Source organism: Anopheles stephensi, chromosome 3 (genome assembly GCF_013141755.1).
Source record: "Anopheles stephensi strain Indian chromosome 3, UCI_ANSTEP_V1.0, whole genome shotgun sequence".
Classification (NCBI taxonomy): Eukaryota; Metazoa; Arthropoda; class Insecta; order Diptera; family Culicidae; genus Anopheles; species Anopheles stephensi.
The window spans coordinates 82643957-82671762 of NC_050203.1; the positions used below are offsets into that span (position 1 = coordinate 82643957).

General features: G+C 47.2%; 5 protein-coding genes across 5 annotated transcripts; 2 read left to right on the plus strand and 3 right to left on the minus strand.

Annotated features, from left to right (window-relative positions):
* The first annotated feature begins 1769 nt into the window (after positions 1–1769).
* LOC118513692 (nucleolar protein 10) lies at positions 1770–4258 on the plus strand. The gene is made up of 4 exons (XM_036059816.1): positions 1770–1931; positions 2002–3128; positions 3197–3841; positions 3914–4258. Exons 1-4 carry the CDS (start codon positions 1866–1868, stop codon positions 4155–4157), a joined length of 2082 nt encoding a protein of 693 aa, XP_035915709.1. The 5' UTR covers positions 1770–1865; the 3' UTR covers positions 4158–4258.
* Positions 4174–4997, minus strand: LOC118513693 (deoxycytidylate deaminase). The gene has a single exon (XM_036059817.1). It carries the CDS (start codon positions 4884–4886, stop codon positions 4278–4280), a length of 609 nt encoding a protein of 202 aa, XP_035915710.1. The 5' UTR covers positions 4887–4997; the 3' UTR covers positions 4174–4277.
* A 613-nt stretch (positions 4998–5610) lies between these two features.
* On the plus strand, positions 5611–7054 carry LOC118513695 (zinc finger protein 330 homolog). The gene is made up of 3 exons (XM_036059819.1): positions 5611–6002; positions 6089–6636; positions 6710–7054. Exons 1-3 carry the CDS (start codon positions 5869–5871, stop codon positions 6973–6975), a joined length of 948 nt encoding a protein of 315 aa, XP_035915712.1. The 5' UTR covers positions 5611–5868; the 3' UTR covers positions 6976–7054.
* LOC118513694 (COP9 signalosome complex subunit 6) lies at positions 7038–8626 on the minus strand. Its single transcript, XM_036059818.1, has 4 exons — positions 8026–8626; positions 7805–7956; positions 7375–7731; positions 7038–7296 (listed from the first exon to the last, which is right to left on the minus strand). Exons 1-4 carry the CDS (start codon positions 8510–8512, stop codon positions 7156–7158), a joined length of 1137 nt encoding a protein of 378 aa, XP_035915711.1. The 5' UTR covers positions 8513–8626; the 3' UTR covers positions 7038–7155.
* A 5045-nt stretch (positions 8627–13671) lies between these two features.
* On the minus strand, positions 13672–16419 carry LOC118513696 (fork head domain-containing protein FD3-like). The gene is made up of 2 exons (XM_036059820.1): positions 15436–16419; positions 13672–15332 (listed from the first exon to the last, which is right to left on the minus strand). Exons 1-2 carry the CDS (start codon positions 15924–15926, stop codon positions 13958–13960), a joined length of 1866 nt encoding a protein of 621 aa, XP_035915713.1. The 5' UTR covers positions 15927–16419; the 3' UTR covers positions 13672–13957.
* Positions 16420–27806: the final 11387 nt, after the last annotated feature.

Genomic DNA, 27806 nt, shown 5'->3' on the forward strand with positions numbered 1-27806 from the left:
GGTGAGCATGAAAAAAATATTTTTCAGAATTCAGAAACGACTTGTATATTCAATTTTTTGATAAAATTTTTACTTTTTCTTCGGATGGATGGAAAGAAATTATTACGAGTCTGATGTATAAAGACAGGCTGTCCGTCTTATTCAACTATGAGCTACTTTTCAGCAAGCACAAGATCCACTGTTAGGCGCTAGTTGTTGAGCCAATAAGGTAACCAGTCCGTTTAATTAACGTACGAACTGCTCAACGGTTCGAAATTCCAGTAGAATCAGAGACGAAGGCGCGAACCTTTTACCTTAACGCAGCCGGTACCTACCGCCATGTGTTAGACTGCGATCCTGTAATGTTAAAATAGAATGACCTGCCCCGCTTGCAAGGAAATCGATCAGCATGGTAGACGGCTTGTAAAGCAGGACAGATATATGAATATCGTACGTAATTTTCTGTATGATAGCCTTCCGCCGATCCTTTCCGGTGATTGCATAACGTTACATCCGTTAAAAAGTTAAAGAATACAACACACCCGGCTCCACTAGAGCCTTAATACCAAAACGGTTTCGGATGTGTCACACTAAAATATGTTTAAAACACGTTCGCGTTAGGTGTACGATCACATCTTTTATTACAGATTAATCACACATAATTTATCACGGGATTTATCAACACATATTTTGTCTGCATGCAAGTGCAAAAATCATACAATGATATGATATGGTGCACATGCCGGCAGCACACCGATTCCTTTTAATAAAGAACAGGGGCTCTTCTCCGGTTTAGCCAAAGGTTAGCAACACCCAGGAGCTAACATATACTGCTCCATAATCCGGGGACAAGCATCCAACGGGATCCTGCTGCTTCCGGCGGTGGAAAGAATTCGGTTGCACATTGTACCACCACCAGTACACCAGTATGAAACGCATACTGATAGAATTGCTGTAAGAAACATCTAGGCTGTTAAGGCGCATCGTCATAGATGCTAGCGCTGGTTACGGTGCGGCCACTGTTGCTTTAAAACAGCCACCTCTGCATCCTCCGGTAACAAACATCCGACCGGCAGTTGAACCGGTCCGCAGCAAAGCAGCAAAGTATCTACACGCAGCCCAAACACGTTTTCACTAAATGTATGCGACGTATCATTGACGTATCGTAGAATATAACTGAAACAATTTAAAACAGCAACCAATATAGGCGCTTCATTAGTCAAAAATCTTAAAAAGGTCGAGGAAAATAAACGATCACTTCCCTGCACGAAAACAATCCAAATGCAAAATGTAAACAAACATCCCCCCTCCGATTGACAAAACACGCATCGCGTGTGCAATAGACCTGACCATTTTCGAACTGTCAAATCTTTGTTTGGGACTCTATTTTACCTTTTTACCGACAAAACTGAACAATTTGAAAAACCGTTCTGTAAACTTAGCCAAAGTCATCAATTTAATAATGTTTTTCAGGAGATTTTACGTAAATCTCTTAATTTTTTTCAATTTCTGCGCTCTTCGAAGCACATGAACATTCACACGAAAAAGAGCAACTCGAGTGATTCCAATTTTTATACTCTACCATCCATTTTTGATTCCCATTAGATTTTTGTGTGATTTAATAAATTTTGGAACTATTTTAGCCTACAATTGCACACAAATATTCTATTTTTTGATACAAAAAAGATATTTTTCTATTTTATTGCACTTCATCATTTTTTCTTTCATATCGTTACCTTGCGCACCTGTTGGCACATCTAGGTTCAATCTACCTTGGTCGGTGTTTACAACGTGCTTCGACCGAAATGTCAAAATCGTTGCATGGCGGCCCGTAGCGTAAATACAACACATTTTACTAGCGAAATATCAATGAAAAACTCCGCAAAATGTTAGTGACGGACATAAATAATGTGAAAATCTACAACCTCAGTGGAGGCAAATCTGTTCCACAAGTAAGTAAAGCGTCGAAAGCTCGTTAACCCGCACCGTTTAACTATTCGATCGAACCGCTCCTGTTCACAGTGGCTCACGGATCGGAAGCAGAAAAAGGCGGCGAAGAAAAATCCCGATGCCGATCGGCACATCGAGCTAATACAGGACTTTGATATGCCGGGGGTTGCTTCGTGCATTGCCATCTCACCCGATGGGCAGTACATTCTGGCGACGGGGACGTACAAACCGCGCGTAAAGTGTTTCGAGGTGTGCAATCTTTCGCTAAAGTTTGAACGGTGTTTCGATTCGGAGGTGGAAAAGTTTGCTATCCTTTCGGATGATTATAGCAAGATTGCGTTCCTGCATGCGGATCGGTACGTGGAGATACATGCGGCAGCGGGGCGGCACTATCGGTTGCGCATACCAAAGTTTGGCCGGGATTTGGTTTACCACAAGCCGACGTGCGACTTGCTGTTCGTGGGTACGTCACCGGAAATCTATCGGTTGAACATGGAGCGGGGACAGTTTCTGCTGCCGTACGCAAGCGAAACGGCCAGTGCAATCGACAGCATCACGATCAATGCGGAACATCAGCTCGTGTGTGTCGGTACGCAGGAAGGAACGATCGAGGCGTGGGACTATCGGGACAAGAAATGTTGCGGCACGCTCGATGTAGCTGCCAATCTGCAAAACACAAAAGACGTTGCAGCCGTTACGGCGCTACAGTTTAAGGGCGGCCTAACGCTAGCGGCCGGAACATCCACGGGCCACGTGCTGCTGTTCGACATTCGGGCACGCAATCCGATCGCGGTGAAAGATCATCTAAATCAGCTGCCGATCAAAAAGATACGCTTTCAGCCGGATCAAAACTCGGTGTACTCGCTCGATGCGGCTATGCTGAAGATTTGGGACGAGACGTCGCTGAAGCAGAAGGCATGCATTGAGTCGCGCAGTAATTTTAACGATTTTGCACACTTCCCCGGCAGTGGGTTGTTTATGTTCGCGCAGGAAGACACGAAAATGTTACCGTATTACATCCCAAGCGAAGGACCGGCACCGAAGTGGTGCTCATTCCTGGACAATTTGGTGGAGGAAATTGCTTCCGAATCGGTACAGAACGTGTACGACGATTACAAGTTTATCACGAAACAGGAGCTGGCCGAGCTGAAACTGGACCATCTGGAGGGTACGCAGATGTTGCGCGCTTACATGCATGGGTAAGTAATGGATGATTGTGTTTTTGAGAAGGAGTAGAATGGCTTACCAACTGTATTCTCCTCCACAGGTTCTTCATCAACATTCGGCTGTACAACAAGGCGAAAGCCGTCTCGGACACGTTTGCGTTCGATGGATTCCGCAAGGAAAAGATTCGCAAACAGATTGAAGCTAGCCGTCCTGCTCGTCTTCAGCTTAAATCGGCCCTGCCGAAGGTGAACCGCGAGCTGGCCAAACATCTCATGCAGGAGGAACACATGAGCAACGCGAAACGTAGCGCCATAGCGAAGGGATTGCTGGGTGACGATCGGTTCAAGCAGATGTTCGACAATCCGGACTTTGAGATCGACAAGGAGGCGGACGATTATCGGCTGCTTAGTGCGGTGCTGAAGCGTGCCGATCGTGATAAGGCACGAAGGAAGGAAAATGTGGTCGTCACCGGGCTGGATGAGGAAGACGAAGGCAAGAGCACGGATGATGATCTGTACAGCGAGAAGAGTGAAAGTGAGAAGGAAGAGGAATCGGACGAGGAAAAGGAGGAAGAAGACGAGGAAGAAGTTCCGGCGCGTCCGAAACCGGGCCATAAAAAGGTTAGGAAGCTTCCGGTGGTGAGCGGGGAAGCGGATGAAGCTGAAGATGGCGGAAAGGAGTTTTCTCTGAACGTAGAAGAAGGAGCCAACTTTGACATCATACAACCGGCCAAGAAAATTCAATCGTACGTTTCAATACTCTCCACCGTAGTGTTCCGGGTGTAATTCTTCTTTTCCTCCCCTTTTATTCCCCACAGCGTTTCCCTTGGCAAGCGGGTCAATAAGCTGGAACACGCCACCACGAACGTGCTCTTCCAGAATGGTGTCGGCAGACGGGAAATAACCTTCACCACTACCGGCCGATCGCAGAGTGGCAAAAGTGGACAGGACCGGGAACGGGCACGCTATCAATCGGAACTGAAAAAACACAAAGAAGAACGTCGGCAAGTGATCCGTTCGGCGAAGGGTGTGATCAAAAAGACGATCATGAAGAAACACTAAATTCGAACTACCGAGAGAGAGAGAGAAACAGAGAAACAGGTTTATTCCCGGTGCGCCTTAATAAACCGATCCCGAAAGAACCTCCAACAGTGCTAAGGAAACCCGTTCGTTTGCTTGGCTTTAATGCCGATCATCCAGAGAAAGCTCACTCACATTCACCCCGGCATCATCGAGCGTACCGTTCGGTGGCTTTTTCGGTGTTGCCGGCACCTGATTCAAGCTGTCCCAATCGATTTCCGTAAAATCGATCACTATCCTACTGTGGCGCGGTTTGTACTGCGTGTACCGGACGCCTGCCGCATCAAACATTCGCTTGGCCGCGATCGTATGCTCCTTGTGCGCGTGCTTATCGCTCATATACACCACCTCCCGTATCGCCGACTGTATAATAATTTTGGCACACTCGTTGCACGGAAACAGGGCCACGTACATGGTGCAATTCTTCACGTCCTTACTGTTTTTGTTCAGGATCGCATTCACCTCCGCATGGCACACGTACAGGTACTTCGTTTCGAGCGGATTGTCCGACGTTTTGGACCACGGGAACTCGTCATCACTGCACCCGGTAGGGAACCCGTTATACCCGATGCCAACCACGCGTTTGTCCTCGTTCACGATGCACGCACCGACCTGGGTCGACGGGTCTTTGCTACGCTTGGCGGCCAGGAATGCCATTGCCATGAAGTATTCCGTCCAGTCGATGGTGTCCTTCCGTTTGTGGCTTTCCATTTTTCGGGGTGTTTCGGGGTGCACTGCAGCGAGACGAAATGTTGGGCACGACCGGCAGGATCACACTCTGCATCACATCCCGCCAATCCCGGGTTTTGTTATGACAGCAGCAACAGCTGTCAGCGCGATACGGCGCTACATCGGTTCCGCACGTACCGCAATTATTTGCGCAACTTGCGCCATTCTTTTGGCGAACATAATCTTCTTCGACGGTAAAAGACTCGAGAAGGCCCCCTCCCCCCTGACAAAATATGTTAGACACTGTAGGATTTACGCCTAAATGTTTGCAATCCGCAGTACAAGTTGCGAAAGCTTCACAGTGTGCTTTCAGTGTGGTCAAAAATGGTTGAATAAAGTCGATTGAAATATTTCTTATTATTCGATTAAATCGCCCTCCCTCTATCCTGACCATTTATATTGGGCTACAGGAGCTACGTAATAATTTTTGGTCACGCTAGGTGTGACCAATTAGGCTTACAACATACACAGTGTTCTCGGACTGTAACGTAACATTGGTTCGATGGATACTTGTTAACGGGCATAGATATTCAGAATAGGGGGGAAAATAAGAATATCAACATTTCAGATCACTTCTTACAATGTATATTATCATGCTCTACTCGCTGACCAGTAACAGTATTAAGGAACAATGCACAATGTTTATATCAAACTAGTTATAGCCATACAAAAATCCCACTGCGCATTAAAAATGACAGGCTACAGTGCTGGACACAAAAGATGCTAGGAGGGGCCTTCTCGAGTCTTTTACCCTGGATTTGTTTTCGATGCAGTTGCTAACGTCATAGCCTTCTAGATTGCGGCGCGATATTCGCGCTGCATGTAGAAGCGCAGGGCCAGCGAGACAGAAACCGAGTTGTGTGTTTTGTTTTTGCATTGCCGATTGTTGGATAATGGTGTATATTAAAGTAGTGTAATAAATAGTCGATCATTTACTGGGCCGCTTGTCTGTTTGGGCGGAACGATGCCGAAGAAAAAGACGGGACAGCGAAAGAAGGCGGAAAAGCAGAAGCTCCGGCAGAAGGAAATCCGCAACCGAGAATCGGAACTACCGGAGCAACCATGCAACGTTGCGATGGACTGTGAGAAGTGTGGCAAGTAGGTGTTGCTTTCCCATTTTCGTTCCTACCGATGGTATAGTGATGGAGGCGATATAATTGCGATTCCGTGCTCCCATTTCGCAGGAAACAGAAATCGAGAGCCTTCTGCTACTTCTGCCAAAGCCTGCAGCGGCTGCCGATATGTGCCCAGTGCGGCAAGCAGAAGTGTATGCTCAAAACCGGCGACTGTGTGGTGAAGCATGCCGGCGTGTTTACTACCGGGCTGCAGATGGTCGGTGCCATCTGCGATCATTGTGAGGCGTGGATCTGCCACGGGCGGAAATGTTTGCAATCGCATGCCTGCACCTGTCCGCTGATGGATGCGGTGTGTATCGAGTGTGAGCGAGGCGTTTGGGACCACGGCGGACGCATGTTCAAGTGTAGCTTCTGCAACAATTTCCTGTGCGAGGATGATCAGTTCGAGCATCAGGCTTCGTGCCAGGTGCTGGAGTCGGAATCGTACAAGTGCCAGTCGTGCAACAAGCTGGGACAGTACTCGTGCCTGCGCTGTAAAACGTGCTACTGCGATGATCATATCCGGCGGAAAGGGTTCAAGTACGACAAGAATAAGCCGATCCCGTGCCCGAAGTGTAACTACGAGACGAGCCAAACGAAGGATCTCAGCATGTCGGGTAAGTCGGGACGGGGCTGTTGCCGGATTCGGATAGCATTTCGGGGACTCCGGGCTTACCTTTCTCTCTGTAGTCCGCAGTCACAAGTATGGTCGCAAGCGGCTGGATGATGAAGGAGAGGATGATGACTATGCGTACGATGATGAGTACATGGCTTACCGTAGCAGTCACGACCATTACAACGAGGTTTCCGGCGGCTCCTCGGACGATGACTACGAGGATGATGATGATGACGACGATGAAGACGATGATGATGATGACGACGATGATGATGAGGAGGAGGACGAGGCAAAGGAAGCCAAATCCGAAGGAACGTCATCAAAGGCGGCACAAAAGTAGCTCTTCTCATGCAACGCGATTTTCTTTCCTGCAACGAAGCGAAAAAAAAAACGCTCACGGAGCACTATTTAAAGCCACATTTCTTCATGTTTATTGAACGTAAAGGGGTGCAAACGAACGAAAGGGGGTGAGTAAAAGAAACGTACGTAAAAGTAAGTAGCAACGGATTTGGGGAGCTGCTTAGAAGAAAATGCCCCGTAAACGTCGTCCCATCGCTTGACGGTCGTAGAGCACGTTAAACTTGTTCACAAGCTGATTCATATCGTTCGCCACCTTCGTCAGCGCGCCCAGGTAGGTGATCAGTCCGACGTCGTTGGATTGCTACGGATAGGGGGGGGAGGAGAAAGACGTTTTAGACCCAAAATCTCACACTCGAATCCAATCGACTGTAAAGGTTACCGTGTAAAAGTCTTCCTTAAAGGAAGGATTCTGAACGATCGGTAGCCGGCGGCTGAGCGAGTAAGCCATCCGCAGTATCTCCTGGTTCGGTTGTAGCTGCTCACTCTCGACCGCCTTGATGTACGCGAGGATGATCTTCACCCGGGAGTTTAACATCTTGATCGCATTATACTGTGCGAGCAGGTGCTCGGCTACGGTGGAGTTTGTGTCAGTCTCATTGTTGGACATGCGGGCCACATGATCCACACCGATGCGTTCCGCTTCCTCCGTGGCAAGTGTGTAGACCAGCGGGACGAACAGCATCATCGCTTCGCCCTGCACTATGTCGATCACCGACTCGTACAGTGCGATTGGGAGCTGTTGCGAAATAGGAAGAACAGATCAGACGATACCCCGCCATGCACACACTACTTCTATGGTGAGTTCTTACGTTCATGTTACGATTAAGCGGATCGAGCAGTAGCATCAAGGGACATTCGTTGATTTCGCAGATCTGTTTGTGGATGTTGATGTGTTTCTCCGACGGAATCGTGTCTGTCGTGTACCAGCCAAGGAAATCGAGATCACTAAACACCTGTTTATCTGTGGAATTAAAACCATGCTGCAGCAAAGTGCGAAAAGACAGAAGCCACCCCCGGAATCGCTACTTACACTGCTCTTCCTTCACCTGATAGTAATCCATCGCAATAATCACCACATCGTTCACTATGTCGTACTTCAGCTCGAACGAATTCATCACCTCAATGTTGCGGCCCTTCTGCTTGCCAATCAGCGCACCAAACACCAACGGTTTGCTGCTCTTCTGTGCCCGGGTACGCGTCCAGTGGTCCGCAATGTTCATAATCACCAGCGGATGTAGCGAGCAGGTAACCGACGGAATCGTTGCACTGCCAGCCATCACATTCCTTCCCTCGCCGACCGCCGACTGCCCGGGAACGGTGGCCATCGCTTTCCCGCTGCCGGAACCACTACTGCTACCGGCACTATCCATATCCGACACAGCGCCCGGTGGTGAGGAAGCTTTCGAGGTGGATGCAACCGCTGGCATCGCGGCGAGTGATGCGCCCGATGAGGTGCTCCCGGTAGCGGACGCACTCTCATTATCGATGTCCATCTTTTCCTCCGTCGGTTGGCTCATGGTTGGGTGTGAAATGCTTCTACTAAAATAGGGAGGACAATAGTGTGTATCGTTTGTGGTGCGAGTTGTGTTATTATGCCCGCAGTTGTGAAGAAAATTGACATTGTTTTGATTGCGTTTGACGTTTGACGGCACACTGTCGGAACCGAAGGCCAGAAAAGAGTGACGTTTCATGATATAAAATTGAACAAAAAGCACTTAAATTAAGTGGAAAAATATGTTAACAGCAATTTTACATTAAATAGCTGTTAAAAAAGTACTATAAGTAGAGAAAATAGGGAGCTAAAGTGATACACCGCTGCCAGCGCTCGTTGCGCAAGGTTGATAGAGAACTTCGAGACAGTGTCCGGGTGTGCTTCACCGTAAACATACCAGAGCTCGACGCCGACAAAGTTACTAAATTTCTGTAAACTTGAGTTTTCAAAGTAAATTTAACCTTCACTTTGCACCGTAGAAACCGACACCAGAATTTGCAAATCTTCTTTTTTGATGAGATATTCTGCTACAATTCAATCATTAGATCGATCCAGACTGGATTTGATACCGATCCTTTCGCGTCTAACCATTCATTCCTTTTGCAACACTTCCATTCCGCGGCGTTTGATATTGCATGTCCTTCCATGTGCGTTCCTTTCGGTTTTATTGTCAATTTGCCACAGGCACTGCTATAAGTGACTCTACCACCGCCAGGACGAATCCGAACCGATTAATCCGGATGAATGATAAATGGTTGAGTTGGAAAGCAGAAGTGTAAACAAACGGACCTCGCGTGTCTCGTACGTGTCCTCGCGCTCGCGCGCTTGTCTGTGTGTGTGCAGAATCCGCGGGTCGTTTTCATCCGGATGCACATCCGTGCATCGTTCGGCTCCCAGCAAAAACGGTTCGGTGTTCGGTGCAAAAATGATCCCAACAAGGTGCATCTTTTGCTACATTCGTTCCCGGCGATCCCATTCATCTTCGGTGCCAAGAAGGGTAAGTACTGTTTATTTCCCGCCGTAATCCTTTTGTCTACATTGAATCGACCCTTTTCTGTTGATGCGCCCGTCCTCCCCTGTGGAGGGAGGAAGTAGCTGATCCTGTCTGAGAGGGAAGACCGGAGAAGATGTGCATTTGCCACGACAACAATGGAAATCCTTGCATACCCGAGGACCCGACGAAGATGAGCATGGGGCGATGATGGTGACGATGATGATGGTGATATTTCATGGATTATTATCGTCCTCGCCGTCGTCGTCTTCATTGTCGTCATTATGGACACCAGTTTTAATCATGTAGCACTTTTATACCGATGCTTCTCCCACTCGGCAGACAGGGGCAGGGGCATACCGTGCGCGATGGTGTTGAATGGCGTCGCTTCCAAATTTACCAAACTGTTGGTGTTGGTTTGCACACCATGCACAACAGCCGTGACAAATTGCTTTTCGCTTCCACTGCAAACCATTTCGGGATCAGCTATTTGGGCTTATTTGCTTTCCTCGCTCGCCGGCAAACAAGTGGCATTTATCGGGGTGGGGGCAAAACCCAGCTAGGTTTATTGCGGTTTAGGACGGGCTTTGAATTGGCACGGACCTAATCCCGGCGTCACGGATAGGTGGTGGTGGCTATATTAAAAAGGATTAAACTGCAATATGTTAACCTATTTACGCCCATTTAGAGAGGTTTTCTCTTCCTTTCATTTTTGCGGTCCTTGTGGTTCCGAGTGAGGATGATAAGTCAATTGGTAGCTACTTTATTTGTATGCGAAGTTTGCGTGAAATGGTATGGACAAGGGGATAGAAGGGACAACGTAGGCAGCACGTGGTTGGCAGCATTTAATTGAAAAGGGATTCAGGATATCATCTGTCATCAATAGTTTATTTAATTAATATCATTCGTACTACGTAGGACATCAAAACGATGGTAACAGGAAGAACCTCACAGACGATTAGCTGGACGACTTGAAGAAAATTATCGTATCTTCAACTAGTTCGATATGGTCAATAAGCCGAATGAACTTCGCCTTAGCCTTTTCTTGAACGATTCAATGATCTTGAATGGGACTATTCGAATGGGACTCGTCTAAGGAGTCTTATCCTAGCTTATAAGGAGGCCTCGTCAAAAAGCTGTCTAATATATTAAGCAAAAGGAAATTGGGACTTGGCCTCTACAAAGTTCCAGTAGGTTGCTCATGCCCTTAGTTATCTGTATCATGGATTGGCAGTCCTGAGTTAAGGAAAAAATGTTCTGGATGGGATTTGATGCCGTTCCTGGCGTGCCAGAGAGTGGCGCCGTTACACTTTATAGATCACTATGCCAGATTAATATTTTATGGGCCACACAATGTACTGATCTGGTCCTTGAATTTGGTCCTAGAAAATCGTATGTCCCGATACACATACGATAAAACTCTCCTGGACACAACGTAACACAAAAGGCACTGCCAAAACATCAAAGATGTCACTCAAAACGGCAGGCAGTCCTGCCAAGGATTACCGAAAGGAGCAATAGACACAGCTACACACAACAGCAGAATCCCCGTTTTTACCATGCAAGAGAGAGAGAGAGAGGGAGAGGGAAGCACTGGAAGCTTTTATTTGTCCCGACTTCAATGCACGATATGTAATCCGGGTATGTAAGCGGAAATGCGTACCGAAGGGCGCAAGCAAAAATATTTTGATGTGCAACGGACCGTTTAATTGAAGTGTAATTTAAATAACAATTAAAGTTTACGTCCCTTTTTGCTCTCGCCCTCCTTCTCTCACTTACCTAAAAGTGGATCGGAATGAAAACGAGAAGAACGAGCAAGATGAATTTCGTAACTGACCGATTCTCGTACTCCCTGGTCAGGAGTAGCCTTCGGTAGTCGATTTGTTTGATAGCTTCCTATCTTCTCTCTGCCGTCCGGAGATGCTCCTTAATCCGGTCCCTATCTTCCATGCTAAACCGTTTGATGGGTCTGATTCGCTTAAGACAAATCATCGCCCATCGAAACTAATACAATGCAGCACCACCACCTGTGTGCGTGCTGCGTGCTGGGCTTGATCCCTTCGTCTATCCTCTGCTTGGCCGTTTGACAGCGGTTAGGATTCCTTGGCCGTTTGATTGTTCGCTGCGGGAGGCATTTTTAGATGGTCTCCCGATTTATATGCAATAATGTTCTCGCAGCAATTGTTCTTCCCGCGCCCGGTATGTCTTCATTAAATCTGTGAGCCTTCTACGAACATTTAACTCTGAACGTACTGGAGATTATTTGTTCGAATTGAGGTTATGGCTACCTGGAGCACGCTGGGCGATAATTTGTTGAGCGATGCAGTTCTTTCTTTACCGCACAGCATCACAGTAGGCCATGCGTGTTTTTGTGTGTCAAAAATGGTTTCGTCGAGTGAAAGTGATGGCGTTTTGGGCGAGGGACTGAATCGACTTCTCGGGGAAGCGTTCGGCACGTCCGGCAGTGGACGTATCAACATTAAGGCACTGCATCAGCTGTTGAGCAGTTTGATCGATTTGCATATACGATACGAAGATGAAAAGCAGCAATACATCCAGAACAATAGCGTACCGACCGTACCGAAGGAAATAGCATCCCCGAAGGTAGTGGACTTATTGCCGGGAGATAAGCCTCCAGTAGTTCCAGAAATTGAGGTGTGTGTGAGTGAAAAATCAGATGGCGATAAAATTGAGGCACTGTCCGAAGATAAATTATCGTCTACTGATCCTAATGTGAAGGATAAGCCCACTTCAACGCCTCTAGACAAGAGTCCTGAAATCTTGGATGGAACGAAACAAGATAATGCTGTAACTGAACAGTCAGACGATTTCGATGAAGTTGAGGAGGAACTGCCGGATAATAATGCTGGGGATGCAACTACCACCCTCCAGCAACGTAGTTCGGACTTCCTAACCAAATCAACGACATCTGCATCTGAAAAGTCTGGTTCCCGCTCATCTTCCGTAAGCCATCCAACGTCCGCTGGAGTCAAAAGCCCGGCAGGAAGTGTTGGAAAGAAAGCTCTCCCTTCCGCGTCGGTGTCTGCGAAAGAACGCTCCACCCAGACGGCAAACGAGTTCGAAGCCATTCTCGAGGGCTGCAGAAGTCATCTGGAAGCTGTGAAGGAAGAAATCCTTGCGCTGAAAGGTCGCTGTCAATCCCAGCACGAAGATGTACTGAAGCTGGCCGGTGGTCTAGATAACCTATCGTTTCGTGTGGGATCACAGGAACCGAAGGTGGAGAAACTCGAAACGGACACGCACTGTTTGGGCATGCTGGTGTCGGATTATGAAGTAAACTTCCAGCGCATCGCGAAACACCTCGAACGGCACGACGCGAAGGTGCAGGAGTTCGAACGTGCCTTCCAGCGGATGGACAAAGACCGGGACGCTCTGCGTGCGGATCTAAGGTCGACCAACGAGCAGGTAAGCTACCTGGCCACCGTGAAAGCCGACAAGGTGGACGTTCAAACGGAGCTAAACCGTCGCGCCCTGGTGACGGATATGCAGCAGCGTGTTCCGTACAGCGCCTTCAACGAAACTGGCCGCGATCTTACACGGACGATCACCCAACTGCGGGAAGAACTGCACGATGTGGATCAAAACCTTAAAACTGTCCAGTACGAGCTTGTGAAGGGTTTGACTGCGAAGGCATCGGCTCAAGATGTGTCACAGATACGGAAGCAGCTAGTTGGAGCGCTAAGTCGATGGCAGAAGATCGAAAAAGATCATCAAGCGTCGGTGGTGGTCATGGGCGATACATCGTCTGCAGCGGTGGCGGCAAACTGCGGTGGCACTAGCTCGGACACTAGTAAATGTTTGACGTGTGGCATTCAGACGACGCTGGAAGGTAGTCAACCTTTAGTGCCGGCCAAGTTCATTCCGGTGAACAGGATCAGGCATGGAACACGGAATGCGGGCGGACTGCATACGAAGTGTGTTCCACCGGAGAAGGTATTCCGAACGGGGAGCTTGGGTGTGGTCAAGAAGGACGAGAAGCGTGCAGATCAGCACTGGAAGTCTTAGGAAGTTGAGAAAAGGGAATCCAAATTAGTGGTACAAAATTCTATTGTAGTTAAACATTTAGTACAAAACAATATATTCTTTCTTCATCTATCTTTTAGCTGCCTAGACAAGAAAACACCGATCGTTTGTCAAGGATTTAGATTTGTTTATAGATCATCTAGAGGACATCAGGTTCTCTCCGCAAGGACTAAAATCGTGTGCCGCAATTTTATTTACAACGTGATTTCGACTGTTTGCTGTAGGACATTCGGCGTTTTCTAAAAAATTACCTATGAGCTTAAGACAGCATAAAAAAACCGAACAAATATCTAGATATAGTTACAGTTCCACTTAACTATGTACACAAAACACGCACAGACACGAACACGAACACGGGGAAATGGAACGAAGCACTGGGAGACGGGGTTTCTTTGGCATTGGCGTGGCTGACGTGGTGGACCAGCGTTCTTACATTCATCTATCCTCCACACTACACCCGATCAGGTTCTCTATGCTGAATCCCTTCGTGTTGCCGTACTTCCGTTTGCGGGACGCAAAGGACGGTTCGGTGCCGTCGAACAGTTTCGTCGTTTCGGCGTACCCGGGACTAGCGGAATCCGATCCGGGATGCCCATTGCTAGGCGGAAGTATCCCATGCAGCGGTTCCGTAGGGATTAGCGAAGGTTGTAGCTCGGTGTAGAAGTGACGCTCTTTGGAAGGAGGTTCTTCAACGGAACCTCCGCTGCTACTTGCCTTGTCCGACTGTTCGTCCTCTTCGATGTAGTAATCGTCCGAGTCGCGAACCGTTCGCGAGGGACTGCAGTGCGGCGAGTAGTCCCCGGTAGGTTCGATCGTTGGTGAAGGTTGTGCCGGATGAACTTCCTCAACGGCGGGTGGTGGAGATCCCGATGTACCGGACAGGTGCGAGTTTGTAGGAACTTCCACTGGCAGCGCCTTACGACCATTGAGAAGCATCTCGTGGTAACTAAGCGACCCGGGACCTCGATCCGCCGGAGATTTATAATCATCTTCACTCTCCACATCGATTCGATCGTCGCTCGATAGGTCCAGATCGGCCGAGATGTGTTCTTCCTCCGCATAATCACCTCTCCGGTCGCCGCCACCGTTCGGTTCCGGGTCTCCCATACGCGGAGCAGAAAGCTTGTGGCCTCCGTACGGATAGGAAATGGCTTCCCGCACCAGCCCACCATTACACGCCGGATGTACACCGAGACTGGCCGGATGGGGTGGTCCATCTTCGTACAGATCTATCAACGGTCCACCAGTGCCGCCCGCCTGTCCCTGATGATAGCCGTGGAAAAACTTGTTCATAGCACTCGAAATCTTTAAACTGTCAACGTTTCGCTGCAGAAAATCACTGTTCTCCATCATGGCCACGTTCAGATCATCCATCTTGACCGCACCGAACAGGTTTAGCTTGCTGTCGAGCAGGAAGTCACCGGTACGGCCTGGTCCCAACGCTGCCAGAGGTCCACCCGGTCCGTCCGCTCCAAAGCCCGCCACCGAAGCGGATGCCGCCGCATGAGCCGGCCCGAACTGATGCATCGGTATCACCGGCACCGGTTTCCGTATCCAGAACGGTGCGAATGGAGCAAACACACCGGGGAAACCCATGCTCTGGGCAAGGGTGGTACGCTTGTACCGTTTCCGGCGCCGCAGGAAGCTACCATTGTCGAACATGTCCTCGGCGAGCGGATCTAGCGTCCAGAAGTTGCCCTTGCCCGGGTTACCCGGTTCGCGAGGAATTTTGATGAAACAATCGTTCAGGCTGAGGTTATGTCGGATGGAGTTTTGCCAGGCAGGGAACTTTTCCTTGTAGTATGGAAACCTGCAACGCGTGGAAGAGCAGAAAGCAGTGGTGGACAGAGCTATAGAGACACAAGCGAAAGCGCACTAGCCTCTATTAGGTCCCGCCGACAGAAGCTACTTACCGTGTCATAATAAACTCGCAGATACCGCTAAGCGTTAGCTTTTTCTGGGGCGACTGTAGTATTGCCATCGTGATAAGCGCAATGTAGGAGTACGGTGGCTTCACAAGACTCTGCGATCGATGGCTACCGGATTTTCCACCTCCGGACGTGGTACCCTCTCCACCACCAGCCCCACCGGTGTCCGAATCGGGTTGGGTTTGTTGAGCACCACCGGACGTTCCATTTTCGGAACTGGAGCTACTTCGCGAACGGTTGCGACTGGCAGCCCCACTAGTCCGATTCCCCGACGGAGCCTGGCTGTGATGGCCCTGTGTCGGATGATGATGATGATGATGGTGGTGGTTATGATGTTGGCCGCCGGTATGGTAGTGGTGCGCTTGGCCGGAAGAATCGTTCAACATTGCAGAGCTGCTGCCCACGGGAGGTGACGCACTGATCGATAGTAATCCCGACGGTCGCAGGTCTAGTGGAGACGCCATTGCGGGATGCATCGTATTCTGGGTTGGGGACTTGGAATTCAAATCAATTGCTTAGGTTCAGCGTCTTCACTTGCACACTCTCACTCGCTTAAAATTACTCCATTTTGTTTATAACTTAACACTTGAGAATTCTTTTCGATGTATCTTGATGGGGTTTAACGATTCGTCTTCGGGACACTTCTTCGTTTTAGACCACAATCACGACTTCACCTTTCCTGGACATTTGAAGAACATCGTTTCATATCCGTTTTCATGGGTCACATCACTTTGCACACGCTTCACACCGAAGAACTGAAGGAATAGATTGCTTCACGCTAGAAATTTCCGTTAGAATCGTACGTTGAGCTTTAGGACAAAAGTCACACTAAATTTCCACTGCCGTTAGTAACACCAACGTAAGAAAATCACCTGGCCTGGCATGCCTTTCGATATCCCGGAATAACGCCGTGCCCGAAGATAACGACACAACACCGACCACCGACTCGACGCGTGACTGTGACCGGCACCGACGAAGGCAAGAATGAAAATGTTATTTTAACTTTGTGGAAAATTGTGAAAATTTTGCACGCGCTACACTTCCGTCGCTTCCTTCCTGCCCATGTTTCCTCCACCACGTTCCCTCCTTAACCTCTTCTCGTTCGCGCGCTCTCTCACTCTTGCCTACCGTCGATCGTTTCATCCCTGCGTAGTTTTTCCTCAACCGCGACGGGGACTCGGAAACGGGTTGGAATGGGCGGAGAAATGATGAAAATCTCGTCCGCCTGTCTCACAGCCGTTAGTCCTGCTGCGTCCTTTGCTGCGAGTAAAATGGCGCCGCTTGTGTGTATTTAGCCTTGTGCGTAAGCGTCTGCGTTTACGCTCTCTCTCTCTCGCTCGCGCTTAAGAGTGACGCAAACGCACACAAATGGAAAATGGCCGTGTGTGTCCTGCCATCCGGGGGGAGTGGGGAACGATGGCTACTAGCAGCTGCCGTAATGCAATAATCAGGTTTCTTCTGGTGAGAAGACTCTCAAGACAGGGCTGCAAATCTGCTGCAAGTCAAGGCTTCTTTTTTTGCTGTTGGACGAACTCTTGCACAAAAGGAAGCTGCTTATTTTCACTCCTTCAACAGTTCCTCCAGCATCCTCTTCTTCTCACACACGCACACACACATACATGCAACGGGGCAAGAAAGTAATTTTTTACTTTCGAGCAAAACCGGCGCCAGTTTCACCGCACACAGCCGACCCGGAGCACTGGTGGTATACAGGCGGTCCAAAAAGGAGTCGGCGAGGAAAAAAGTTGTACAAACTGTGTTCCTTTGCAAGTAAAACATTTATTTTAGCAAAACCACGCCACGGAAGACCGTACGGATGAAAGTGAGAGCGATATGTACTGGGTGCGCTGTGCTGTGCTGTGTGTGTGTGTATACGTGTAATGGAGAGGTGGTGTGCGTGTGGCATCTAGCGTGTAGATCCTTTTTGGGTGTGTCCTTGCGATAGCGTTTCAGCTTAGTATGAGAAGGCAGAACGAATGGCGGGTGTGTGAAAGAGATGACTATCTGATCGCCCAGAGTGAATTGTGTTGCTTTGATGAGTACATAAGCATTTTTTGGTGAGTAGTGTGCGTGCCTCTACTACCTTGGCTTGTTACAACTGGCCGGAGGACGTTTTGGGGGTTTAATTCTGAAGTCTTTACAGAGGACACAACTACTGCTGTTGTGTCCTTTTCACTCCTTTCCCCCTTTCACCTTTCCGGCACCTCAGGTGGGGGGGACTGGAGCGATGATAGGTAAAGGATGTAAGCAGCCACTCTCGGTCCTTTAAAACCCCCGTTTTGCGCCTTCAAGAAGCCTGTTTCGCGATGAAAGAACAATCCTTGTTGTTCAGCAGGAATTGGCATCGTCAGGGATGGCCAAGGAGTCGACGACTCCCATTGTAAGGTACCGGCGTGTGTGTGTGTGTGTACCGAAAGTAATTCAATTTGACGACATGTGATAATTTGTATGCCAGGGATGCTGAAGGAAAGGCTGGAAAAACACTAGCACCGTGGCACGGTTGGAGCATGCCGAAAAAGGGACTCGTGTCGCATCGAGTGTGCTAGTTCTGGATGTGTGTGTGTGTGTGTCTGTACGGGCTCTGCGAACAATACAACAGCGCACCGTCCGTCGGCGATGATTCTAGTGAATGTGGCCAGAGTTGAACTTTGACAGTCGTAAACGGTGGATGCCGGATCGTACTTCGTCTACCCTTTTTGCTTATCGTGCTGTATTACGAATTTATGATAACTCACGAATCCGAACTCCTTTCTGGTGGGTTCGCTTAATGGGTTTTAATTTTTGGCTCGAATGTTTGGTCCTTAAGTACGGGTTCGTTAATGTTCCTTTGTGGTGGTGGGCAATAATTGTTAATTTAACATTTTTATATATGAAATTTTCCTTATAATTTTCTTCTTTAACTTTTTTATTACTTTTTGCTTTCTTGATACTACATTTTTAGGGAGGTTTTGACTAAATGTATTTGGCTACTTCGAATGTTTGTTTACTCTTAGCTGGAAATCCACCTGATTGGGATTTGATATCTGTCCTGGTGCGTTAGAACAAATAGTCCAAAGAGTCTCGATGATTTGGAGATGTAATTAATCATGATAAAAATCGTTTTGGTACAATGCAATTATATCCACTATTACCGACGGCAAATTACATTTTTCAGCTTTGGCTTTATACTCTTTCTCTTATTTATGACTTCTGAAGTGAATGGGGCGGTCCGGTGGCAGAGGCGACTGCGGCGCAGGTCTTCACACGGCAGGGCCGGGGTTCAAATCCCATCCAGACCGCCTCCCCGTACGAAAGGCTGACTACTTTTCTACGGGTAAAATCAAGTCACAGAAAGCCAAAAATGGCAGGCCGAGACCTCTCGAGGTTGTAGTGCCACAGAAGAAGAAGAAGAAGAAGTGGGCGGACTTACTTTAGTTTCCTTTTCACTAAAACTTTAATTTTCTTACAATTACTTTCGAACTACTACGCGTTTAAGCATTCTTATACGATACTCCATTAACTTTTTTATAATTCAAACAAACTTTTTGTTAGGTCAGAAGACACATCGGCTTGCTCGTTTGATGAGATCCTTCTGCATTTTCGAATATGCTGTACATGATTTGAACTCAAGAATTTTTTGTAATTTATTGTCAGTATGTGTTTTATTATCTTTTAAACATTATTTTTAGATAAGTCCATGCTTACATCTTCTTTTCTATTGCACTGTATTCTACTACTTATTCTCATCCGCAATATAAAACCATATCTCGCGTTAATACCACTTTCACTCGTTCCATCGTTCCGTTACGACCGGGGCAATCTTTTCCGTGTTCCATAAATTGCAATAATCAGTTATCTTGTCGGACACCAGTCAGATTCCTGGTTACCAATAAAAGCACGCGCGCGCCTACATCTTGAGCATCATTCATTAGTGTCCGAAGGATACTTTCGTACACATCGGCAAACACACAAACGCAATCTTCGCCTACCGATGCCCTACAGTTTCGGACATGATTGAATTGTTATGAAGAATCAACTCAATTGAGCGTCCTTTCGGGCGATCCTTGACAAGAAAAAAGGGATGAAAGGAAGAATGCTGTGTAATTGTTCCCTGTTGCCGAATGGTGCTGGTGGGAGGCATTCTGGGACAAGCGTCCTTTTGTTGTATGCGTGAAGCGCGGTGGTGGTGGTGTCCTATTGCTATGGTGACCAAGTGTTATGGAGCTTGGAAAAAACGGAAAATGGCCCTTTGTTTCGATTCGGTTTTTGGGCGAAAAATTGGGTTCCTAAGCAAGAAAACCAAGCCAGACAGTCAGGCAGACAGTGGTGGCATGGTGGCGATTGGCCATTCATACAGATGAAGGTCAGCCAGATAGTAGGAGGCGAATGACGAATGGTCTCTGATGTGGAACCAATACTCGTGGATGGATGGGCAGGCAAGTTGTTCGTTGATTTTGACGTTATTCTGTACCTTACAGTCTTATTAGGCGCATCTGAGCTCCTTAAAATAATGCTAGATAAAAATCTTCTATTTGAAACGCCTAAAAGTATGCATTAGTAAGCTATTTTGAGCATTTTATGCCTTTCCGGCTTGTAAACACGATAAGATGTTTGCAAATTGAATTCAATCAACCACTTTTAGACGCTAATCTGTCGACAACTTCAAACGGCTACCTACGGCCAACACAAAATGAAAGGCTGTACATCTAATTATACCGTTCAAACCTTCGGGCTTGAAACTGTTTCAAGCAGGCAAATATGCTCACCCATGCTCAATAAAGCAGTCCCACAGTGGCAAAGACAAAAACGGGGGCCCAACTTGAAAAGGTCACCCGGACCGTGCCGAACGAGTTGTGTGTACACAGTAAATAACAAAACATTGTAAGACGATAAAAGGACATGTCGCCCTTGCCAGGCAACAATATGATTTTGTACGGATTATGATTTTGTCACATAATATCTCGAGGCTATTTGAGCTCGGTGCTTGAGCGCACCCCAAGAATTGCCCGAGTGCTGAACGGCGCAGCGCTTGACGGTTCCCATCGTTGGCCTGCCACGAAACACTCGAGGCAATCGGTTGTTGATCCGATCCTTTCTGCAAATAATAGTTGTCCGTGTGTGTGTGTGTGTGTATGTGTGCTTCGTCATGCGCACAATTTAGTGGCTGGGTGGGTTTGCCAGCAATCGGATCAGGACGCGGCCTCTTTATTGGTTAGTAAGTGCTGGAGTAAGTCGGGTTAGGTGTTTTGCGGAGCACGACTCAATTGAAATTAGTTTTTACACCGATGATGATAGCGAAAGGTGATTAAGCTGGAGACTTACTGGAGGTACGCCTAAAAGGATGCAAGATTATGTGCGTGTGCGGTAATTTGGAGATTCAAGGCAATATGTTGCATACCTTCAGGCTGGTATGCGTTAGGCTCAACTCACCCGAGCGCAATTTTAAGGCTACATTTGGATTGAAATCAATAAGCTTGTAACGATATTACCTCTACTCACCAATATTTACCATGTGCGATGACAGTTAATGCTGGCGGGCACACTTTAAACTGTTAAAAAGAGCACCATCGCAGCGAGCAGTCACCCTTTTTTCTGTCTGACGTCACAAAATGCTCCGAAAGCAAACAAAGTGCTGCTTACATTACACAAGCGCACGGACTTTCTTTTGCCTAGACAAACAAATAATGTACAAAAAAAGACAAACACGGCACTCCAGTGTTGAAGCGAGCGGAGCACAATTAAATGGCACCCGGCGATATTTGCGAGTTGCGTGGCTTGCGTGTGCAAAGCAAACGAGCACACGGTACAGGAGACGTGAAAAGTAAATTTGAGCCGAAGTGGATGTGTCCACCGTCTGTCGCAGCTTGAGTTTCTCGGGGAAACTGGGTCTCGAAGGTTGTTTGTGAGCTTTGGTGCTTTGGCCTTAATTTTTTGCCCCTTTTCAGCCATTTAAATTGATGGCCAGTAATTTGCCAACTCTAATGGATATGTTGCTCTTGCTTGCGAAACAAAACAACTGGTCAGCTTCTGGTTCGCGAAATCACCGTCACGTTTGCTTTTGTCGCGAACGCCCGAAATGCATTGCCAAACCGATGGTGCCGTTGGAATTCTGAGAATGGTTGCAGCTGTTCCGTACCCGGTTTGCACCTAGTGTTGCATGCATCAAGCGAACGAAATTCCGAACGATGGCAGACGCGTCGAGAAACGAACGGAACGGATGTGTCCGATGATCAGGAGGGTGGATGCATGGTCACGGGAACGAGGAAGGACGAGAAAGGCTGACAAGCAAAACTGTTTATTGACACGATAAACGAATTTACAGAGTTTACATATTTAAAACACCATTACACCCAGACACACGGTGATTCCAAGAGCAGGTTTGGGATGGTTTTTTTCGAGAAGCGTTACATCGGGTTTTTTATTTCTCTTCGTTTGTTTCGCTTTATCTTTCATTAATGGAATTCAGGGAAAGATTTAAAATAGTGACAGAATTTTGAGGATTTTAATTTTTGTGTTCTGGTAATTTTTTATTATTTTATTCAATTAAAAATCACTTTTATACGTCAATACAGATTAAACGTTCAAAACCAGAACGATAGGTGATGATTTTGCTTTGCGGATTGCATACATTTTGGCGCTTACATTTTTATTATTTATAAGATCGCATGAAATGTGTGTAGACGATCGTCTTTATATATTTCTATATCTTTTAATACAAGTAATTTGAATTTGAATTTGAGTAATACAAGTGAACGATTTTGTGTTGTGAATTGCATACTTCTAGGCGCACTTTTTATCGCTTCTTGCTATATTCAACAAGCATATGACATTGGTTATTTGAGGGGTTTAACAATTGAGCTTAGATTGAAGATGTTGTTTTACGAATTGCATACATTTTGGCGCTTTTGTTAATTTTGCAGTTAACACATCTCTATATGCTTTGCGTCACGTTTTCCAACCACCGCTTTGACGACGTGAAGCACCTTTTTGCCGAGAGTTAATAAATTCCATTCGCTTTCGCAACTAAACACCTAATAATGGCGCCGGAATGTGCTCGTGACGCGTAACCAAACTTACCGCAGCGATGATGCGGCATTCGCAACAAAGAACGCTTGGGGAAAACGTTTAGAGATGGCGTTCTTCGAGCAGTAAAAAAAGAAGAAAAATCTCCTTCACCTTTCCCGACCGCGTTCGGTGCGATTGCAAAAGTTTCTCCAATGCCAATTCTTCCTTTACTCGAACCCAACCAAACACGTTTATTGGTTTTGGCAAGCAAAACCAACCGGCACGGGCGGGCGGATCGACTGCGCCTTTACAATATTGGAAAATGTTCGCTCTGACCTGTTCCATCCTCCCCTCCACTGGGAGGAATCGGGGTTCGGTGTGCTTCACAAAATGGACGCGCAGAGTATGCAAAGCGCAATCGGCAGTAGCGTATCGACACCACCGACATCATCCATACAACGCGGGGGCACACAGTAACGACCCCCGGGGTTGGGCTGGCTGTTTCGGATCGGTCGCTTCGGTAAACTGTGGGGATGGTCGGTTTTATGCCGGAATTCGATTCCGATTCTAATCCGGACCGGCTTTCTGGGTGGACTAGTCAAACAGCGAACAGGAAACCGGGCGAGAGTGTTGGCACACAAATCGAATTGAACTTTATATTGCGCCCTCCGGGATGTTAGTACACCACATGGATGGATCGGGACGGGATGGCTTCGGATCGGAAGTTTCGAAGCTGCGAACTACTATTACTGTTGATACAAACAACATCAATATTAACAGAAGCCGCAGCATATTGTGAGGCGCACTGGAGAGAGCAAGCCCAATGGAGACGCATGGTGGCGCACGGACCTGGGGGGCGCGATTCCGATTGGTGCTTGGTTGGACTTTATTCGATTTACAGTGCTTTGCATGGAATGAATTGAGTCTTTATGCAACTCTATAGCAGATTCGCTTTGGAGATATTCTTTTTAATATTAAAATCAATAATTTTGATCAGAGATTTGCATACCTTCAAGGGGTTTGACGCATACTAAATTATGTGTTATATGTTTAGCGCTTTGCATAAATTTAGGCGAAAGATGGAGTGTTTAACAAATAATCTTTTGGTTAATTTTGTTAATAAAACTTTTTATTATTAAACTTTTGAATTTTCAAGCAATTTTTACTTCACATTTACCTCGCATACTGTCAGGCCCCTCAAACGGTTTTACATCAAGCAATAACGGAATACTATCTCTCAAAAAAGGGATAAACGATGTATTGATTCTCGAATGTGCCTGCGTGTTCTTATTGAAAACTGGCTCGCCGGGGGACCATTCCGATGCAATCAAATCCATTTCGGCGGTGGGCTTCGGAGATATTTCTGGAGTTCGATTTCATATTTATTTTTCACCCATACACTGGCTTCAACATACTGACGCACGCAGAGCACGGATCCTATTGCATTGGAAACTAATTTGCGAAATTGCTTTTTTTCTCCTTTACTCACCGATAAGCGGGGGTTGATTAGACTTTCATTTCGTGTGCGATTTAATTGGAACCGGGCGGTGATTGAGCGTGCTCCTGCGTGAGAGCTTTACAGATACCGAACTTGAGCGTTACATGTCCAATAAACGGTACCGGAGTTTGTCCCCGACATGGAGTGATCGGGTGGGCGTCAGGTAGATCGGGATTGGCTTTTTGAGTTTCCACCGGTCGGAAAGGGCATGCCAGCGGGTGTATTAGAAAGCCATCGTTCTTGGCGTATTTGGTGGAGCAAGCTGAAGCTTCTTGCTTTTGGTCGGGGATACTTCCGGCTAGCGAATGTTCGTCCTGTTCTTCTTCGCTCGAGCTTTGTTCTGTCCCACCAACGACGGCCAATATGAATTGTTCCAGGTCGAAGACTAGCGATACGCGTTGTATGCCTTCCCGTGGATAGAATGGTACGATCGCATCCTTCCCTGGCGGCAGATGATCGAGGCTAGAAAAATGCATCCAGGGAAAGTTGCAGTACAGCTCCATCGCACGTCCACTGGCGGTGTGAATAAGCCTCAGGGCGTACCCATCCTCAGCCGTATTATTAAGCCCATAAATGCCTCTGATTCCATCCACACCGTCCATTCCCTCGTTGCGTGTCTTGTAGAGACTCAGCCCCAGATGCTGAGCGATTCGAAGATCGGTAAAGTTCTCGCCCGCAGTCCGTAGGTTTCGATTCTCATCCACGTACGAGTCGGCGTTCAGTTGCACCACATGCTCAAAGGTTCCATGAGCACCCGACTCACATCCACCGAGATTAAACAGAAAGCGATGAGCTAAGCGGAAAACCTCACCATTTGTGCAACACGTTTGATACTGGATGTGGACCACATTCGAGGGTTCCACACTGATCGTGACCGTAGCGTACGTGTTCCGATGCTTTGCGGTAGATTTACGCACCAAGCTCAGATGCAGACGAGTTTCATCCACAAACGAATGCCAAACGCGATTAAGATCGGTCGTACGGCCGGCAGCGGTATCCGTTCGTACACCGTTCCCCGTCAGAATGGGCCAACCTTTCTCAAACTGAGCACCGCAGATGAGCGTCGAGTCGAGCTGCAAGTATTCGTTCAGCGTTTGCACACCGAGCAGCACATTGGCCGTATTCTGCCAGGTACGATCCGGTGCGCAAAGTTCAACGATGGCTGCGTCTAGATTCAGCACGGACAGCTTCAAACCGGCCACCGTTTGCCAGGTAAATTTTTGCACCGACACACTACGGCCCATCCCGTCCGTCAGTGAGCCAAAGTCTTCAGCAGTCAGTGTAACTGCGGACGCCATTCTTCTGTGCAAAGTGGGTGGATGATTTGGAATTTGGATGTAGGCAGGATGCCGTCTGCGTCACTGGTCTCCTCTTTCCCCAGGATGCGTTTGTGGAAGCGGGTTCGACGGGACCGGAGCTGCAAGGTACTTCGGTTTTTGGGAAAGAGGAAGCTTCGGAAAAAGAGATTTGACAGACAGTCGGAAGAATGGTTAACAGCTGGTTACTATGATCATGTTGATATGATTTTTTTGTATTGCGCTGTATGCGTGTTTTGGAAAGACAATTGGCGGATTGTCAGTTTTGTTTTTCACAATGTGTCAAATAAGCTACAGTTGGTCGCAACGCATCTAGGACAGCTTAGCATTTAACTGATGAGTGAAGTTTATTCCTTTTATTTTTAGAATAACTTTATTCCTATTTGCTGATTTAATATCAAATTAAACTAAGGGGATCATTTCAGTTTGCTTTATGCAGCTTAGAATCGTAGTTTGTTATGCTAATTGTATACATTTAGGCGACGTTTTTCATTGTAGTTTATAGTATGTAGCAGAAATACAGGATTTACCGAGACACTTTGTGATATAAAATGCACATTTTGTCGGTCTTTACATGCATTTCCATTGCGCAAATGGTATTGCGCCGTAAGGTATGCAATCAACCACACAAAACATACTGAATGGTGCGATTTCGTTGCAGGATTAGTTGAAACGTGTGAAACAACAACGGAAACAAATCAAAACACTAATGATAATCTCGTTCTAATTGTAATCACTGCCAAGCGTTTAACAATAAACAAGATGTAATCCCGGGAGGACGAATTAATTTCCCTAAAACCCAGCGATTGAAGGTTTTGTTTTGTTTTCCACAACCCAAAACGGAATCCAAACACAAACACACGAGCGACACACACACACCGCTTGTTTGCCGATAGTGTTGTGCGTTCTTTTGAAGTTGGTGCTTGGTCGGCGACACAATCGAGTGTCGTGTTGGGATGTGGAAAGGTTTGCCACTGTTTTTTGATGGGCCCGGTGTGTTGCCCGCGAACGATGTGGGCACTGTACAAACAGTAAAACGGCGGTGTAATTTTCCGGTGTAAGAAGAATGTAATAAAAATCATTCACACCATCTCGAGTGCCGGAACCCCTCGCTGACGGACGTTGATGGTTATCACGTGGCGTCAAGTCAATTGTACCGTATCGGATCGTGCAAAGGATGTATATGTATCCCGTGTGCCCGTGGGATGTAACGCCTCCTAAGCGCCCACGTGCCGATGCTTGAGATAATGTTTTGCCCAAACACAGGGCGAAAAAACGCCTCGAAAACGGGACTCCCGTTTACTGTTGGGGAAGCATTGCCACAATTTCTCACGCAGGGCGCTCGGAGCATTTGATTGAGGCCTTAGTTACGTCACAGGTGAAGCACTTGTTTTATTGGATATGCCTGTAAAAAGCGTTTGACACAAATTGCCACACAATATTTCGGGCCCGAGCCGGAAATGTGTTGGGTGTGAAAATAAACATATCATTTCACGCACAAGGGTGCTGCGGCCACGTGGCAGCTCTTTTTTTTTTTGGCTACTCCTTCACTCTCGGTGACTGGTGTAAAGCACACGGGGATTTGCTCTTGTCGGTGCAAAAACCATAGCGAAGGATGTTGTCCTTTCGGAGCGATACTTTTATTATTAAATTTTTATCTCGCACAAGACGGGGCGGATGGGACACCCCAGCAGCAGCAGCAAGCAGCAGGTGATCGTGAAGCGATAGGACAAATTAAAATTGCTTCAAGTGTCCGGACACATACTGTGAAAATTGAGGCGACCGTCCGGGTGGTGACCGCTCGCGCTACAAGAAATGGCGAAAATCGCGGACGACACTGACTAATTCTTAGACAACCTGCTGTGTGCGAATGAACTCAGCCTTTTTTGTTGTGTCGCCCCTATTTAATGCGTACCGCTCCGGAAAGGCACATTATAATAATCGAGCGAAATCCCTAGCTGCTGCTGGTCGCGGTTTCGGTTTAGCTCGTGACATCAACGGAAGGCGACACACAATCGAATCAGTGTTCGCCGCCGCGGGATCGTTTAAATCGCACTTAATTAAATAACTATTTAAATGTGTCTAACGGACGGTTATTGTGAAACGCTTTGTGATTAATTTCGAGCTCTTAGTTCTAAGTTGTATTTCTGCTCACGCTAGGGATGACGCTCAAATGTCTCAATATCATCATCCCATCACACCAGCAGGAAGGGTTCGGTTTTGGTACTTCAAACTGACAGCACAAGGATACCCAAACCTCCAGAGAGAGAGAGAGAGGGAAAAAACACTTTAGAATCATCAAATAAAACGGGCCCAGGGTGGTTGATATGATTCGAATGGTGAATTTGATTTGCCCGAAAAACCCGCGAAGCCTTCCACTCCCGGATGATGAAGAGCGTTTAGATGCACGGATATGCCTGTGGATAGTGGGCTCGTTGGAAAGTTAAAATTTAAAATTTAATCTTGAATTCATATTTTTTTATAAAAATAGTATTAGTAAACTACAGAAAGAAAAAGGCACCTAAAATAGAAAGACATGCAAATTAAAAATGTATATA

What these genes read in the sequence shown, in the direction of transcription:
- LOC118513692 (XM_036059816.1), top strand. Translation starts at nt 1,866, where the DNA reads ATGTTAGTGACGGACATAAATAATGTGAAAATCTACAACCTCAGTGGA. An exon ending in GAGGCAAATCTGTTCCACAA is followed by an intron (nt 1,932 to 2,001) that starts GTAAGTAAAGCG and finishes TCCTGTTCACAG; the next exon opens with TGGCTCACGGATCGGAAGCA. An exon ending in CCGGCCAAGAAAATTCAATC is followed by an intron (nt 3,842 to 3,913) that starts GTACGTTTCAAT and finishes TATTCCCCACAG; the next exon opens with CGTTTCCCTTGGCAAGCGGG.
- LOC118513693 (XM_036059817.1), bottom strand. Translation starts at nt 4,886, where the DNA reads ATGGAAAGCCACAAACGGAAGGACACCATCGACTGGACGGAATACTTC.
- LOC118513695 (XM_036059819.1), top strand. Translation starts at nt 5,869, where the DNA reads ATGCCGAAGAAAAAGACGGGACAGCGAAAGAAGGCGGAAAAGCAGAAG. An exon ending in GACTGTGAGAAGTGTGGCAA is followed by an intron (nt 6,003 to 6,088) that starts GTAGGTGTTGCT and finishes CCCATTTCGCAG; the next exon opens with GAAACAGAAATCGAGAGCCT. An exon ending in GAAGGATCTCAGCATGTCGG is followed by an intron (nt 6,637 to 6,709) that starts GTAAGTCGGGAC and finishes TTCTCTCTGTAG; the next exon opens with TCCGCAGTCACAAGTATGGT.
- LOC118513694 (XM_036059818.1), bottom strand. Translation starts at nt 8,512, where the DNA reads ATGAGCCAACCGACGGAGGAAAAGATGGACATCGATAATGAGAGTGCG. An exon ending in TCAGGTGAAGGAAGAGCAGT is followed by an intron (nt 7,957 to 8,025) that starts GTAAGTAGCGAT and finishes TTAATTCCACAG; the next exon opens with ATAAACAGGTGTTTAGTGAT. An exon ending in CGCTTAATCGTAACATGAAC is followed by an intron (nt 7,732 to 7,804) that starts GTAAGAACTCAC and finishes ATTTCGCAACAG; the next exon opens with CTCCCAATCGCACTGTACGA.
- LOC118513696 (XM_036059820.1), bottom strand. Translation starts at nt 15,926, where the DNA reads ATGCATCCCGCAATGGCGTCTCCACTAGACCTGCGACCGTCGGGATTA. An exon ending in TGCGAGTTTATTATGACACG is followed by an intron (nt 15,333 to 15,435) that starts GTAAGTAGCTTC and finishes CACGCGTTGCAG; the next exon opens with GTTTCCATACTACAAGGAAA.